Below are 16,373 nucleotides of genomic sequence, written 5' to 3' on the forward strand. Positions count from 1 at the left end.
TTTTTAATTTATTTATTTATTTTGCTCATTCCATACAAAAATAAGACAAAAATAAATAATGATAGCTACAAACACTTCTTAATATACATGCAATAAGATAAGATAAAAACAATAAAGACAACAAACAAGACAAACGACACAAAGGATTGTTCAGATTAGAACAACTACGTTTCAATAAGCAATACTTAATATTGCCCTAAGTCGATTTCCATCTTTACTCTTCAATTGTGTCAGGTCTATAGGTTGTTTATAGTAAGGGATATTGAGTCCAACATATTTGTAGTCTTCAGACATTTTGAAAGAGAAGGTATGTCACAAAGAATGAGATGGAAAGATCCCTGATCAAAATGACATGCCTTATTTGGTGGTAGTTCCATTTGTATGATACTTCTAGTTAGAATTGACACTTTGTAGCTGAAAATGCAACTGAACTGTGTACAGGATTGTCTGCTCTTCTAACTCAGATTTTAAACTAGAAATTTACACTGAAATTCTATATTGACCAATACAGGTAGTTTACTGTGAAGTGTTTTGCACTGTACTTTATCTGAGACTGGACAAACAAGAACATGTGTGCAGTTAATGCATGAAAATTGATTGGTAGCTTGTACTACCAACTTGACGGATGGGTATTCAACATAGTCTTTCATTAATCCTTTTTTATTTCTTTCTTTACACAGGACCGTGGTCAAATGCAGTATTGCAAAGTCCCAGGCACTGTATAGTGCGCAGAGGGGCCTCCGAACAAGCAATGCTGCTGTGTTTAAAGTTGGAGCAATCAGCATTAACATTCCACAGCACCCAGCTACATTGCACAGCATGATGGTGCGCAGTTCTCACCAACTCTCAAAGCAGATCTCAGACCTCATCAGGCAGCCTTCAACAGTGTGAGTTGTGCTATACATATCAGAAATGAGTTCAGTAGGCCTTCCGTTTACTAATGGTGCAAGTACAAAAGTGTCTTAGAACATCGCATAAAACAAGATCATTTCCCAGCAGATAATCCCTTCAGAATGGTTTAAGACTTCACAAGTGCATCTAAAGCAAAAACTTTTTTGGGGTTTTGAGAATTTGGAGCGTTTTGGGCCAGTATTCAAAACTTGGCAGTTTTTTGTTTTGTTTTTTGCTATCTGTTCCCAGTTAAGGAGATTTTTCTTTATTTCCTGTTCTGTACACACAACAGGAAGTGAGATAAAACCTCCCCAAAATTAGGGAAAGCCCCTCTCAGACATTTTTCCCTTTATTTCTATTCTGGTAAAAATTTCCCCTCACTTTTTGTCCCTATGACAATGGTCACTAGAACAAATAGAGAAAATTTAATTTTGTATCGTAGACACAAATGGCAAATAAAGGCTTGGCAGGGGCACTAACCTTTCATTACCCTATCCAAAATCGAAAAAAAAAAAAATCATATTAGATACCCTACAAATATGACCCCTTCCCACCAACCACACACATATACGCGGCCTCATTGAAGTGGGCTTTTTTTTTATGGGGTCGCATATATACATATCTCCTTTTGTGCCTGGGGCACAGAGACCTGGCTCTCATCGAACTAATGATCGGGAACCAGGACTTTTTTTGTTTCTGGGTCATCTGATCGCTGTGATAGCCTCTGATTGGCTATCACAGTGATCAGTTACTGTGAGCCCACCCCTGTGTTTATTTCCTAGAGATAAAGAGGAAGGAGGAAATGTAAACAAACCAAAGTGTATAATATTAAATTTAGGAGGAGGAAATGTAAACAAACCAAAGTGTATAATATTAAATTTAAATAAAAGCAAAAAATACCAAACATCAATATTTGCCAGGATTAGTGTTAGGGTCAAGGTCGGGGGCAAAGGTCACAGTCAGCATATTTTGGGTGGAATACAAAAAAAATTGTATCTGTGTCAGTATGTTTTATGCAGGATAAAAATAAAAAAGCAAAATGCGCACCATTTTTTTTGGGCTGTACTACGGGTACAAATAACAACCAACATACACATATGTGGTATCGCTGCAATCGTCAGGAACAGAAGACTCTATTGTGGGTTGTTCTTTGGTGGTAAATTATGATAATAGCAAGACATTTACAGCTAAATAAAAAAAAAGGATTTTTTATTTTTACTCTTTTTGGGCAGTTTTCCTTTGATAATAAAAAAAATTGGGAGCTATCCACTACCATTTACCACCAAAAGAAAGGCTAATTTCTCTGGGGGGGGGGGGGGGGGGGGGACAAGGTATAATTCACCTGGATACACAAAGTAGTTGTGCCGACATGTACAGTTTTACAAACACATGTCAAAGTTGCAAAATTGTGCTTGGGCATTTACATTTACCGGCGTATAAGACGACTCGGCATATAAGACGACCCCCTAATACACTGCAAAAAAATGTGGTTTTGTGGTCTACTCACCGTATTAGACGACCCCCCGCCGCCGCCACCGCCGGGTGCTTTGTAAGGCTGTATGGAATGCCTTTTAAAAACGAAACCGCCGTCGCCGGGTGCTTTGTAAGGCTGTATGTAATGCCTTTTCAACACGAAAATGCCGCCGCTGCCGGGTGCTGTATGTAGTCTGTATATGCGCCGCTCAGCCAATCCCGATGCACTGTGTTGATGACAGAGCATGCTAAGCCTGCTCGGATTGGCAGAGGTTATTACTCCAATCCAAGCAGGCTTGGCATGCTCTGTCATCAACAGAGTGCATCGGGATTGACTGAGCGGCGCAGAATACAGGCTTAGAGTGCCTGGCGGGCTGAAATCAAGCAAGCAGCTGCTTAACCCGGCGTATAAGACGACCCCCGGTTTTTGGCTGTGAAATTCCGGTGTAAAAAGTCATCTTATACGCCGGAAAATATGATATTTTACCCTTATGCCGCATACACATGGTCGTTTTTTGTGATGAAAAAAAACGACATTTTTAAAAACGTCAATTAAAATGACAAAAAAAAAAATCGAACATGCTTCAATTTTTTATGTAGTTTTTCAAAACGTCGTTTTTTTGTGTAATTTAAAATGATAGTATGTTGGTAAAACAACGTTTAAAACAACGTTTTTTAACCCGCGCATGCTCAGAAGCAAGTTATGACGCGAGCTTGAATGGAACAGAGTGCCGTCGTACGCGCTGAACGTAACCGCGCTTTGCTAGAGCATTTTGAAAAAACTATGGTGTGTAGGCAACGTCGTTTTTTAAAATGAAGTTTGAAAACGTTGTTTTGTTTCATGATAAAAAACATTGTTTTATTTCATCACAAAAAACGACCGTGTGTATGCGGCATAAGGTGTAAAATGGTTAAATGTAGCGTCGTGTAGCTAGGCTGGGGAAATAGCATTACCCTTATGCGTTTGTTGGAATACATATGAGCAAAAGTTAGTTTGAGAAGTTGAAAATTACAGCTGAAGAAGCAAACAAAATATTGGCATGCATGTAAATGTATATGAATGTCTACAAAAACATTATTATAATATAACATTGCCTTTTTATAAACCACTTGTATGGCCATGTGGAAAATATGTACCGTTTTCCAGATTTGGGAACCACTTTGAAAAAAGAGAATTCAAGTTTAAGATTTGTGTTTTTAGTAATGTATTTAATGGCTTGTTTGCATAAATCACCAAGTAGTATATTACTAATAAATCATCTGTGGGATGCAAACATCTATAGGAAAGTCTAAAGTAGTTTTCTCTTGTCTGTGGGCAACCTAAAGGTTAAGTATTTACATGAAACATTCTCCAGTAATTGTAAAGCGAATTTATCAGGTTAATTAAACATTCACATCAGAAACATGTAGGTCTGTTGTTATAAATTACATGTAGAGGCCAAGATGAAGAGTTTACACTTTTAAACATATTTCCAGACGTTTCTACCAGATCATTTGATCAATGCCTGATACACATTTGATCTATGTCTCTTTTACAGGGTGCCCCCTCCAAAGGAAGATGTAGCAACTCCATTGCTATCTGAAAAAACCCCGTCAAGTGTTAACCAGACTCCAATTGAAACAATTGTATTCCCTCAACTCCCGGAAGGACTTGAAAAGAAGCCTATAGTGCTGAAGTTCAGTGCGATGTTGGATGGTATTGCTATTGGAGCTGCATTGTTACCTTCCCTCAAAGCAGAGTATAAAATGGGGAGAATGAGAAGCCATGGGATGACAGGTAAAGATGAGAGCTTTCAGGTTTTTGGTCACATTCAGGCTCGGTTCACATACATGCGAATTGGATGCATTTTGAACTGTGTCTGATTCACATGACATGAACCAAACCAGCTTTCTCTGAAGCCGGTTCACGTATGTCCGTACCAGCTGCAGACAATTTAAAAAAAAAAGAATTCTGTAAATTTTTCATTCTAGTTAAGATCCGATTTCAAGTAGAAAGAAGAAAATAATATAAGCATTCCTTTGTTTCCTATTTTAAACGTTGAATGCATTTTTATTGCAGGTGCACAGACAAGGTTTACATTTGAGCTCCCAAATCACAGACTGCGCTTCACATCCAGGGTCTCTTCTACAGATATGTCAACTATTCCCCCCTCAGCCAGTCTCAATCTTCCTCCAGTCACCATGCATGGTAAATACATCATGGAAGAGCATGATAACTACTCAGATCAAGCCTGGAGCATTGAGGACCTTCCTGCTAAGCACAGTTACTACCTCCAGGGAAACTATTTACGTTGTGTGGCTGAGGTTAGTAGCCCAAAAAAAGTATGCTCACTGGGTTTATAAGTGTTGGGTACCTAGCTAGCATATAATGTACCATTTTTATGTAGGTTAATTAAGGTACCCATGGCAGCTAAAAGTACATCAATAAATAACCTCAGTATTGGAATTTTGAAAGAGACTGTTAAACTGCGTAGCATTTTTATTACATTTCAGTTGCTTTCTGATTTCTGGTCTAGACCAAAATGATGTCATACATCCCATGAGTCATCTTGGACATTTTTTTTCCTTCATCTAAAGGAGGGGCTTTCTCTGCAAAGCATATCCAATTGCCTGCATGCCTGAGCCAGGGCTATATGAATTCCAGGAAGTAAATTCTATTTGAATCATCTGCCATTGCTTAAGATGGCTAGAAATGCTATATAAGTGTTTTTCAAAGTGATTTCTCAAGCCAAATAAAGCATAGAGACATGGATGAATGGCTGAGTATGCTTTGACTATTAAAAATTAATTATATAGTACAGGGCTCTACAAATTGCAGGGATGCACAGTTCCTATCGCCCAATGCCCGGGACATGTACTTCTGGGCTTTGGGCGGTTTACTTATCGGATGGAAGCATTCGGTCAGCTGCTGCCACTGAAACACTTCCATACACCCCACGCGTGCACCCCCCTTTATGTATCCTAGGCTCGGCCTGCCCATCTGCGGGAGGTAGAGGGTAGGGACGTTTGTCAGCTCTCCTCCCCTTCTTGCTGCTGTCCCAGAAATGATGTGCATGACATCACTTCTGGGTCCCCTCTGACAGTTTCCATCAAGGGCTTGAAAGAATCTAATGCAGTCCGATGTGCATTGCATAAAATTCAGTGGAGCGCAGGGGAGACACACTGGGTGTCTCATTAAAGAGAGACTGTCACCAAAAAAATTATCACATATAGGACTTTTCTCCCCTATGTGATGGAAAAAAAGTTAAAACATTTTTTTTTAATTGTAAAAAATTTAAGTTGCATCCAAACGCAGAAAATCCTCCCCACAAAAATGTGAGCCCACCCCCACGTATATGCATGTACAAATAAACGCACGGGTCGGGGCACCTACACCTGAAAGTGTTGATTGTGATACTTATGTTTCATATCGCCACACACATCAGAATGAGAGCAATAATTCTAGCACCAGACCTCCTTTGTAATGCTAAACTGATGACCTATAGGGGGCTTTTAAAGCCGTTAAAGCATCACCTGTGGATAATATAGGGTACTGAAGTTTGTCGCCATTTCACGGGCGCACACAAATTTAAGGTGACATGTTGGGTATCTATTTACTCTGTGCAACCTCGAGTTTTATGTTTTACCAAAAACTTGGGTAACTTTAATGTGGTTATTACAAAAAATTTGCGGTAAACCTTTGCTGTAATATTGTTGACATAAAAAATTGGAACTACCGATGTTTTATTCTCTAGGGCAGTGGTTCTCAACCTGGGGGTCGGGACCCCCTCGGGGGTCAAATGATGATTTGCCAGGGGTCACCAAATCCTGGGCTATTCCTGAAGCCCGCACCACTCTCCCAGCCTTTCTGCAGCTGCCCAGCAGGGCTGTCTCTGGAGCCTGTGGCCACCCACTCAGCCTTTTCGCAGCCGCCCATTCAGTTCATGGCATGGCTGGGGGGCATAGACTAGAGGTCTGCTGACTGGTGAGGATTGTGAGGTGGGAGGGGCTGGAGGAGATCCTATCTCCTGATTTCGGCATAGGTGTCACTTCTACGAGACACCACAAAGTTGGAGACACAGTAACACTACCTGTGGATTATAGTTGCCATTAAAACATTAAAAGTCCCCACTACAGTTCTCAGATCAGCAGATGACCTTGATCAAGATTACCTAAGTTGGCTGATCAGAACTCCCCCCAGCATTGCCACTGATCCCATTCCCCTCCACCAAGGAGTAAGAGAAGGAATAAAAATAGAGAATACATGGAAGGGAGAGGAAAAGAGGGAGAGGTAGAAATAAAAAAGGGAGAGAAAGAATAAGAGAAAAAACAAGAAAGACAGCTAGAGAGAGGGATGGGGGAAATAACAAGAAATTAGGATAGCGAGAGATAAAAGGGAAAGAAAGGAGAACAAAGAGAAAAAGTGATACATCCTGAAATGTACCATATGAGGTTTTAATATTGTACAAGTGGAGGGGACTCAGGGAGCGCTAAATTTCCGTGGGTTAGAGGCACAAATTACTTTTCTTGCCTTGGGTGCCGACAACGCACGTTACGAAAATTTTACTGTTAGGGGTCCCCACAACTTGGGAAATTGTATCAAGGGGTCATGGCACTAAAAGTTTGAGAACCACTGCTCTAGGATGTCATAGGGCTACATAAGAGAAGGAGTTTGGTCATTGAAAATAAAGCTTTGTTAAAAAAAAACTGTCTCCTAACTTTTTTAGCTGACTTCTAGAATAAGAGCAAATTTGTCAAGCCCTGACAAATTTTGTGTTTGTGTTGCTCAGATACAGTTAAGTTCTGATTTATTCATTTAAACACCTGAAATCCCAGCACCCCCCTAGATCTGGCACTTCCTTTCCTGGCGGCAGTGGGAGTCCCTGCTTTCACCTCCACCGGTGTTATGCCAAACACGACATCCTTCCAAACGTGCCTGGCTTGTCCTTGCCGCCCACCATTGCGGCTGATATGCACAACGTGGCATCCCTCCAGATTTGCCTGGGCCACATGCGGCCGCGGGTTGGACACCCCTGCTATAAAGGGTTAAACATCACACCTGCTTGAATTTGTCGATTTAGTAATTTTTTTTATAATTTTGTTTTACATCACTGCTGTATTTAAGTTATACAGCTGTAGATAATAGAAATCCAATAAACACTTTTCAATAATTAAGCAAATACAATTACTGGCCTTTTAGTTAACATGCAATTTTAACCTTAAAGGGTTTGTAAAGGAAATTTTTTTTTGTCTTAATAGCTTCCTTTACCTTAATGCAGTGCTGTTTTCATGTCCTCATTGTTCGTTTTTGCTCTCAAATTGCTGTAATTCTTCTCTGATCTCCACACTTCCTGGTTGTCTGTTTCCTGATAACCTCAGTACTGGGAGCTTTCTCTCTGTGGTCACTAGTCAAGGAGGTGTGATTACTGTGTGTCTAAAACCCCTCAGCACCAATCAGTTTCATTTTCCAAACCATCACTGCCCTGTATTGGCTCTGTAGTTCTGTACAGCAGAGGCAGGAAACAACATGCAAAAATGAAACTAGAAACTACAGGTACATTATATAATTGATTTTTATCCATTTTTAATCGTTTTTAAAAGGAATCAGTTAACTATTATGTCTCTATACCCTGTAAACAGTAATTTCAGCAAAAAAAAATATTTTTTATTTACAACTCCTTTAAAGTGATTATAAAGGCAGAAGGTTTTTATCTTGATGCATTCTATGTGTGTGCAGCAGGCCCCCTCAGCCCTCCTTAATACTTATCTGAGGCCATCTCTATCCAGCGATGCTGCACGAAAGACTTGGCGGCCCGGGACTGTCGTCCTTATTTGCTGAGACAGCCCTATTGGCCTTTGCTGCTGTCAATCAAAGTCCAGTGAGCCAATGAGGAGAGAGAGGGGGCATGGCCTAGCTGGGACTCTGTGTCTGAATGGACACACAGAGCTGCGGCTCGGCTGGGGTGCCCCCATAATAAGCTGCTTGCTGTGGGGGCACTTGTCAGGAGGGGGGGCAGGAGCAGAAAAAAAGGACCAGAGAAGAGGAGGATTGGGGCTGCTCTGTGTAAATCCAACTACACAGAACAGGTAAGTATAACATGTTTTTTATTTTTAAGGGAAAAAAAAGAGACTTTACAATCACTTTAACTGTGGAAAGGAACATACCCTTCAGGGCTACAAAGATAGGCAGGTATACTTATAAACCAGCCTTCACCACCACACTGACTAGTGCCAAATGTACATCTTCCTTTAAGCCCCTTTCACACTGGGGCGGGAGGTGCGGTGGAGGTATAGCGCCGCTATTTTTAGCGGCGCTATACCGTCGGAATTGCGTCGGTATTCGGCCGCTAGTGGTGCAGTTTTAACCCCCGCTAGCGGGCAAAAAAGTATTAATACCGCCGGCAATGCGCCTCTGCAGAGGCGCATTGCCTGCGGTATAGCCGCGGTTTCCCATTGTTTTCAATGGGAAGGAGCGGTGGAGGAGCGGTAAACACACCGCTCCTCTCACCGCTCCAAAGATGCGGCTAGCAGGACTTTTAGAGCTCAGGACTTCTGCTAGCGCACCGCTCCAGTGTGAAAGCCCTGAGGCTTTCACACTGGAGAAACAGTAGCCGCTGTTTAGGGACGGTTTGCGGACACTATTTTTAGTGCAATAGTGCCTGCATACCGCCCCAGTGTGAAAGGGGTATAAATGTTTCAAACTATTACAGTGTACTGCTCTTCTGTCTATTTTTGTTGTCAGTTTGAAACTGACTGTCCATCTGAATTACAGGTTGGGTCATTTGAACACAATCTAACCACTGACCTACTGAACCACCTAGTTTTTGTACAGAAAGTCTTCATGAAAGAGGTCAATGAAGTAATACAGAAAGTCTCAGGTTTGTGGTGTTTATATTATTTTTAGAATTATTATTTTTAGTTCATCTTGGTTGTGTGATTACAAAAAAAACTACAATCAGAAAAGTTTGTTAAATAACAGCAAATGTACAGAACCCTTAAGATTATTTTTAAAAACGTTTACGCATGTGTATAATTACACGCAACCTTTTTTCTTATAAATGTAAAGTTTTTAAAAGTTTCCATTATGTTCGGTTACTGATATCATCCAGCCTAATGTCTACAATTAAAATGACTACAAACACTATGGTAATTTCTAATACCTTTACATTTTCTAGCCACTTCAGCCCTGGACCATTATGCAGGTTAAGGACCTTGCCCGTTTTTTTGCAATTCGGCACTGCGTCGTTTTAACTGACAATTGCGCAGTCGTGCGATGTGGCTCCCAAACAAAATTGGCGTCCTTTTTTTCCCACAAATAGAGCTTTCTTTTGGTGGTATTTGATCACCTCTGTGTTTTTTTTTTTTTTGCGCTATAAACAAAAATAGAGCGACAATTTTGAAAAAAATTCAATATTTTTTAATTTTTGCTATACTAAATATCCCCGAAAAATATATAAAATAAAAAAAAAATTCCTCAGTTTAGGCCGATACGTATTCTGCTACATTTTTTTTGGTTAAAAAAATCGCAATAATCGTTTATCGATTGGCTTGCGCAAAATGTATGGCGTTTACAAAATAGGGGATCGTTTCATGTCATTTTTATTAATATTTTTTTTTTTACTACTAATGGCGGCGATCAGCGGTTTTTTTTTGTTTTTTTTTGTGACTGTGACATTATGGCGGACACATCGGACAATTTTGACACATTTTTGGGACCATTGTCATTTTCACAGCGAAAAGTGCTATAAAAATGCACTGATTACTCATGTGTGTTTCTAACTGTAGGGGGGCTGGGCTGGACGTGTGACGTCAGTGATGGTCGTTCCCTATATCCGGGAACAGACGTTCACTCACATTGCCACAGTGAAGAACTGGGAAGGTGTGTTTACACACACCTCTCCCCCTTCTTCAGCTCCTGTGACCGATCGCGGGACACCGGCGGCGATCGGGTCCCGCGGTCACGGAGCTTCGGACCAGGTCGCATGCACGCCAGCGACCCACGGCTGAGCTCTTAAAGGGGACGTATATATACGCCCTTGTGCCCAGCCGAGCCATTCTGCTGACGTATATCCTAGCTGAACTGGCTGTTCTGTATTATAAATGTTCTGAATCAAACCTGGGTGAAAACTGAAGGCCAATTATATTATTGACTGTTTGCTTTGAGCATCAATGATACTATTAACAGTTTGAACAAAGAAGGACACAGGTGGGACTTTAATTGAGGCATGCACCCCAGGAGATTAACAATGACAATTGAATATGGCTGGTAACTGATCCAGTAGAACTAAACACATAAAATGAAAGCATTGCATGACAACAATTAACAGTCAGTTATTTAATAATGTAAAAATATAACAGATACAATAATATGATAACCCTGGTACAATAGTCAAAGAATTTGATATTGCATAAATTCCAACAATTCATAGTATCAATAATAAAGATAAAATAACATGATTAGTTCATACTAGAAACAATAAAAATAAGCCAATTCATTGGAGCGTGTCTCCATGATATATAAATATAATCTTAATACGTTGGTACAGTCCAATTGGTATAAAAATAAATGGTTGGTAATCAAATTGTCATATATTGACCAAGGGGGCATCTGTTGGCTCCTAGTAATATATAATTGGTTCATAATATAGACATTGTACAAAACTGAATTAATTAAAATATCTCCGTAATAATTATAGCCATGATTGAATGATGGATAAATAAATTAAATCGATATATAAGATGATAGGTGGTACAGTAGCAGTGAGTGGGGGCATCTATTGGCTCAACGCGTTTCGTGTCTACTGCCACTCCTCAGGAGCAAGGTATGAAGTAGAAGTCTATAAATATTAAAACAATATCATTTTAGGTAAAGATATATATTAGATTCAGTTATCCAGTTATCCTGCTCTCCACTGGATATTTCATCAGTGTGGCGGGGTCAGTCCACCTCAGCTCCCGGGAGCTGTCACCTTCCCAGCTACCTTCCCGGCCACCTTTCTGCCCTCCTAGCCTATGCCCATAGTCATTGACATATCTGTAAATACCTTGGGGAATAGTTACTACTCTATTTCTTTCTCCTTTTTCCATAACTGGATCTACTACATTTATCTTTACCTAAAATGATATTGTTTTAATATTTATAGACTTTTACTTCATACCTTGATCCTGAGGCGATCGCTCGTTACAGAACCGTGTCAAAAGTGTTCGAAGTGTCCGCCATAAGGTCGCAGTACCGATAAAAATTGCTGATCGCCGCCATTACTAGTAAAAAAAAAAATATTAATAAAAATGCCATAAAACTATCCCCTATTTTGTAGACGCTATAACTTTTGCGCAAACCAATCAATAAACGCTTATTGCATTTTTTTTTTTACGAAAAATATGTAGAAGAATACGTATCGGCCAAAACTGAGGAAAAAAATTGTTTTTTTTATATATTTTTGGGGGATATTTATTATAGCAAAAAGTAAAAAATATTCTTTTTTTTCAAAATTGTCGCTCTATTTTTGTTTATAGCGCAAAAAATAAAAACCGCAGAGGTGATCAAATACCACCAAAAGAAAGCTCTATTTGTGGGAAAAAAAGGACCCGAATTTTGTTTGGGAGCCATGTCGCACGACCGCGCAATTGTCAGTTAAAGCGAGAGAGTGCCGAATCGCAAAAAGTGACCCAGTCATTGACCAGCAAAATGGTCCGGGGCTGAAGTGGTTAAATGAGAATTTGAAATGATCATTTTAAACAAAACCTGTTAGAAGAGTATTATGTAGGCTGCCACTGTCGACATTCTATTCGGAACATGCTAGTTACTTTAACTGGCTACTAAATTGCATGCTTTTTCTTCGACAGTTCCTCCGAAAGTATTAAAGCCTATTGAAGTATGATTGCCAGACAGCTAGTTTTCAAAAAAGGTCAACAGTGGCCACCTATATATTTCTTGTGGCACAGGTTTTATACAGATGTTTTATAAACTAAAAGGCATCAATAGAGGAATGCAGTGTTTAAATAACACTCACCTTTTTAACCAGCTCTGCCCACTTAGTCAGATGTGTAGTTTTCTTGGACCTTAAAGCCTGTTGTATTCTTTAGCTAGGTGTAAGTCTCTAACTTATATTGCATATGCAGAGTAAGGAAATGTTTTGCCGTAAGGTCCTGGAAATGAAACTAGGTTACTGGACTGGAGACAAGAGCATGGAGATGAGCATTGTTTATAGATTTAGAAACTAACATTACTTGCATTTAAGTCTAAGTCTTTTTTTTTTTTTTTTAATGAGTACAGGCAGTCCCTGGGTTACAAAAAAAGATACAATGCCTTGAAAAAGTATTCATACCCCTTGACATTTTCCACATTTTGTCATGTTACAACCAAAAATGTAAATGTATTTTATTGGGATTTTGTGTGATGGACCAACATAAAGTGGCACATAATTGTGAGGTGGATGAAAAATTATAAATGGTTTTCCAAATTTTTGACAAATAAATATGTGAAAAGTCTGGCATGCATTTTTATTCAGCCCCTTTACTCTGATACCCTAACTAAAATATAGTGGAATCAATTGCCTTTAGAAGTCATTTACTTAGTAAATAGAGTCCATCTTTATGTAATTTAATCTCCATATAAATATAGCTGTTCTGTAAAGCCCTCAGAGGTTTGTTAGAGAACCTCTGTGACCAAATAGCATCATGAAGGCCAAGGAACACACCAGACAGGTCAGTTGTGAAGCAGTTTTAAGCAGGGTTAGGATATAAATTTAATATCCCAAGCTTTGAACATCTCAGGGAGCACTGTTCAATCCATCATCCGAAAATAGAAAGAGTATGGCACAACTGCAAATTTACCAAAACATGGCCGTCCACCTAAACTGACAGGCCGGGCAAGGAGAGCATTAATCAGAGAAGCAGCCAAGAGGCGCATGGTAACTCTGGATGAGCTGCAGAGATCGTGCACTCCACAAATCTGGCCTTCATGGAAGAGTGGCAAGAAGAAAACCATTGTTGAAAGAAAGCCATAAGAAGTGGTGTTTGCAGTTTGAAAGAAGTCAAGTGGGGGACACAGCAAACATGTGGAAGAAGGTGCTCTGGTCAGAAGAAACCAACGTTTTACTTTTTGGCAAAAAAGAAAAACGCTATGTGTGGCAGAAAACTAACACTGCACATCACCCTGAACACGACACCCCCACCATGAAACATGGTGGTGGCATTATCATGTAGTGGGGATGCTTTTCTTAAGCAGGGACAGGGAAACTGGTTAGAGTTGATGGGAAGATGGATGGAGCCAAGTATAAGTCAATCTTAGAAGTAAACCTGTTATGCCACGTACACACGATCGGTTCATCCGATGAAAACGGGCCGATGGATTTTTTTCATCAGATATCCGATGAAGCTGACTTTCATCAGTCTTGCCTACACACCATCAGTTAAAAATCAATTCGTGTCAGAACGCGGTGACGTAAAACACTACGACGTGCTAAGAAAAATGAAGTTCAATGCTTCCGAGCATGCATCGACTTGATTCTGAGCATGCATGGATTTTTAACAGATGGACTTGCCCACAGACGATCATTTTTTTCTATCGTTTTTTTCACCGATGGGGGAAAAAAACGATGGGGCCCACACACGATCGGTTCGTCCAATGAAAATGGTCCATCGGACCATTTTCATCAGACAAACCGATCGTGTGTACAGGGCATTAGAGTCTGCAAAAGACTTCAGACTGGGGCAGGGATTCACCTTCCAGCAGGACAACGACCCTAAACATACAGAGCTACAATAGAATGGATTAGATCAAAGCATATTCATGTGTTAGAATGGCCCAGTCAAAGTCCAGACCTTAATCCAATTAAGAATCTGTGGCAAGACTTGAAAATTGCTGTTCACAGACACTCTGCATCCAGTCTGACAGTTTGAGCTATTTTGTAAAGAAGAATGGGGAAAAATGTCAATCTCTAGATGTGCGAAGCTGGTAGAGACATCCCCAAAAAGACTTGCAGCTGTAATTGCAGTGAAAGGAGGTTCTACAAAGTATTGACTCAGGGGGGCTGAATACAAATGCACGCCACACTTTTCAGATATATATTTGTAAAAAAAAATGTAAAACCATTTTCTTTCCACTTCACAATTATGTGCCACTTTGTGTTAGTCTATCACATAAAATACATTTATGTATTTGGTTGTAACATGACAAAATGGGGAAAGGGGGTATGAATACTTTTTCAAGCCACTGTAGGTTTTGTAGGTTTGTTCTTAAGTTGAATTTGTATGTACGTTGGGACAGGTACATTTTTTAAGTGTAACTCCAGCCAAACAAATAGTTTTTTTGGATAGCAAAGGGAAGATTTATCACCCCTGTAACGATTATTTTGCTGTCTGTATCCCTGTTCAGAAGATTTCAGACCAATACCCTGTTTAATCCTCATTTAAACAGTGTTAATAAAGCCTCAAAACCACCTTTCAATGGCTGCCATGAATGCTACAATGGACACCACACAGTGCAGTACACACAGTTGTGGTAGCATTGTGTTTTGTTTAAAACAACTTCAAGACCGCAATATGTATATATACGTTTTGAAGTGGTTTACCAGGATTATGACTGGAGATATCAGCCATAACCCTGGTATATTTTTCTTCAGCCAGCAGCTGGCTTTCTCATGAAAGCATTCCAAGTGGCTCATGAGTCGCTGGAACGCTTTCAGAAGCAGCAAGAGGGGACGCCACGCTCCCACCACCCACCGGTGTGTCTCTGTTCTGTTTCCACCGGCTCGTCTGAGAAAAGATCCGACCGGAAGGCCCCAAAGGCGATCAAAGAGTAGATTGTCTTTGAACGCCCCTATGGCCTTGGAGGACCGGAGCGACGTCTAGGCTGGAAGTAAACAATTACAAGGGATATTAACATTCCTTGTAATAGGAATAAAAGTGTTAAATGAAAATCCCTAAATGCATACGTAAGTCGCATGCACATGTAAACGGTATTCACGCCACTCTAAACAACTCTAAACAAATAATCTATAAAAAAATAAAATAAAGCGTCGCCTTTTGAGATTTTTAAGTACCGTAGTTTGCTGCCATTCCATGAGCATGCGCAATTCTTTACACATAGATTTTGTTTTGTTGTTTGGGAAGCTCATTATAGTTTGGCATTCAAATTTTCCAATGCATGTTTGTTAATATCAGCATGTTTATATCCTATTGAGTTGTATTTGAAATGTTGTCTCTATATCTACAGGAGGCGAGCAGCCAATTCCACTGTGGAATGAGCATGATGGTACAGCAGATGGCGACAAGCCAAAAATCCTCCTTTATTCCCTAAACTTACGATTCAAGGTGTGACTTTAATACGATTTCATTTATTTGAATTTTTGCTGTGTGTTTGTATAATTAATAATATATACATATATAAACCAGAACTACATTTAGTTTGCTTAACCACTCCAGCCCCGTACCATATTGCTGTCTGGGAAACTTTTTGCGATTTGGCACTGCGTCGCTTTAACTGACAATTGCGCGGTCGTGCGACGTGGCTCCCGAACAAAATTTTTTCCCCACAAATAGAGCTTTCTCTTGGTGGTATTTGATCACCTCTGCGGTTTTTAATTTTTGCACTATAAACAAAAATAGAGTGACAATTTTGAAAAAAAATAAATATTTTTTACTTTTTGCTATAATAAATATCCCCCAAAAATATATAAAAAAAACTTTTTTTCCTCAGTTTAGGCCAATACGTATTCTTCTACATATTTTTCGTAAAAAAAATTGCAATAAGCGTTTATTGATTGGTTTGCGCAAAATTTATAGCGTTTACAAAATAGGGGATAGTTTTATGGCATTTTTATTAATATTTTTTTTTTTTACTAGTAATGGCGGCGATCAGCGATTTTTATTGGTACTGCGACATTATGGCGGACACTTTTGACACATTTTTGGGACCATTGCCATTTTTATAGCTATCAGTGCTATAAAAATGCATTGATTACTATAAAAATGACACTGGCAGGGAAGGGGTTAATAGAAAAAGTCCATATATAAGTAACATGAAT

At 39.7% G+C, this 16,373-nt stretch overlaps 1 protein-coding gene across 1 annotated transcript in view; it reads left to right on the forward strand.

Annotated features, from left to right (window-relative positions):
- The window catches only part of KIAA1109 (KIAA1109 ortholog), a 393,986-nt gene that overhangs the window by 300,271 nt on the left and 77,342 nt on the right, over positions 1-16,373 (forward strand). Inside the window, 5 exon segments of the mRNA XM_040330387.1 lie at positions 681-887; positions 3,903-4,141; positions 4,424-4,668; positions 9,116-9,221; positions 15,563-15,660. Coding sequence (XP_040186321.1) covers positions 681-887; positions 3,903-4,141; positions 4,424-4,668; positions 9,116-9,221; positions 15,563-15,660 — 895 coding nt within the window.

Source organism: Rana temporaria, chromosome 1 (genome assembly GCF_905171775.1).
Source record: "Rana temporaria chromosome 1, aRanTem1.1, whole genome shotgun sequence".
NCBI lineage: Eukaryota > Metazoa > Chordata > Amphibia > Anura > Ranidae > Rana > Rana temporaria.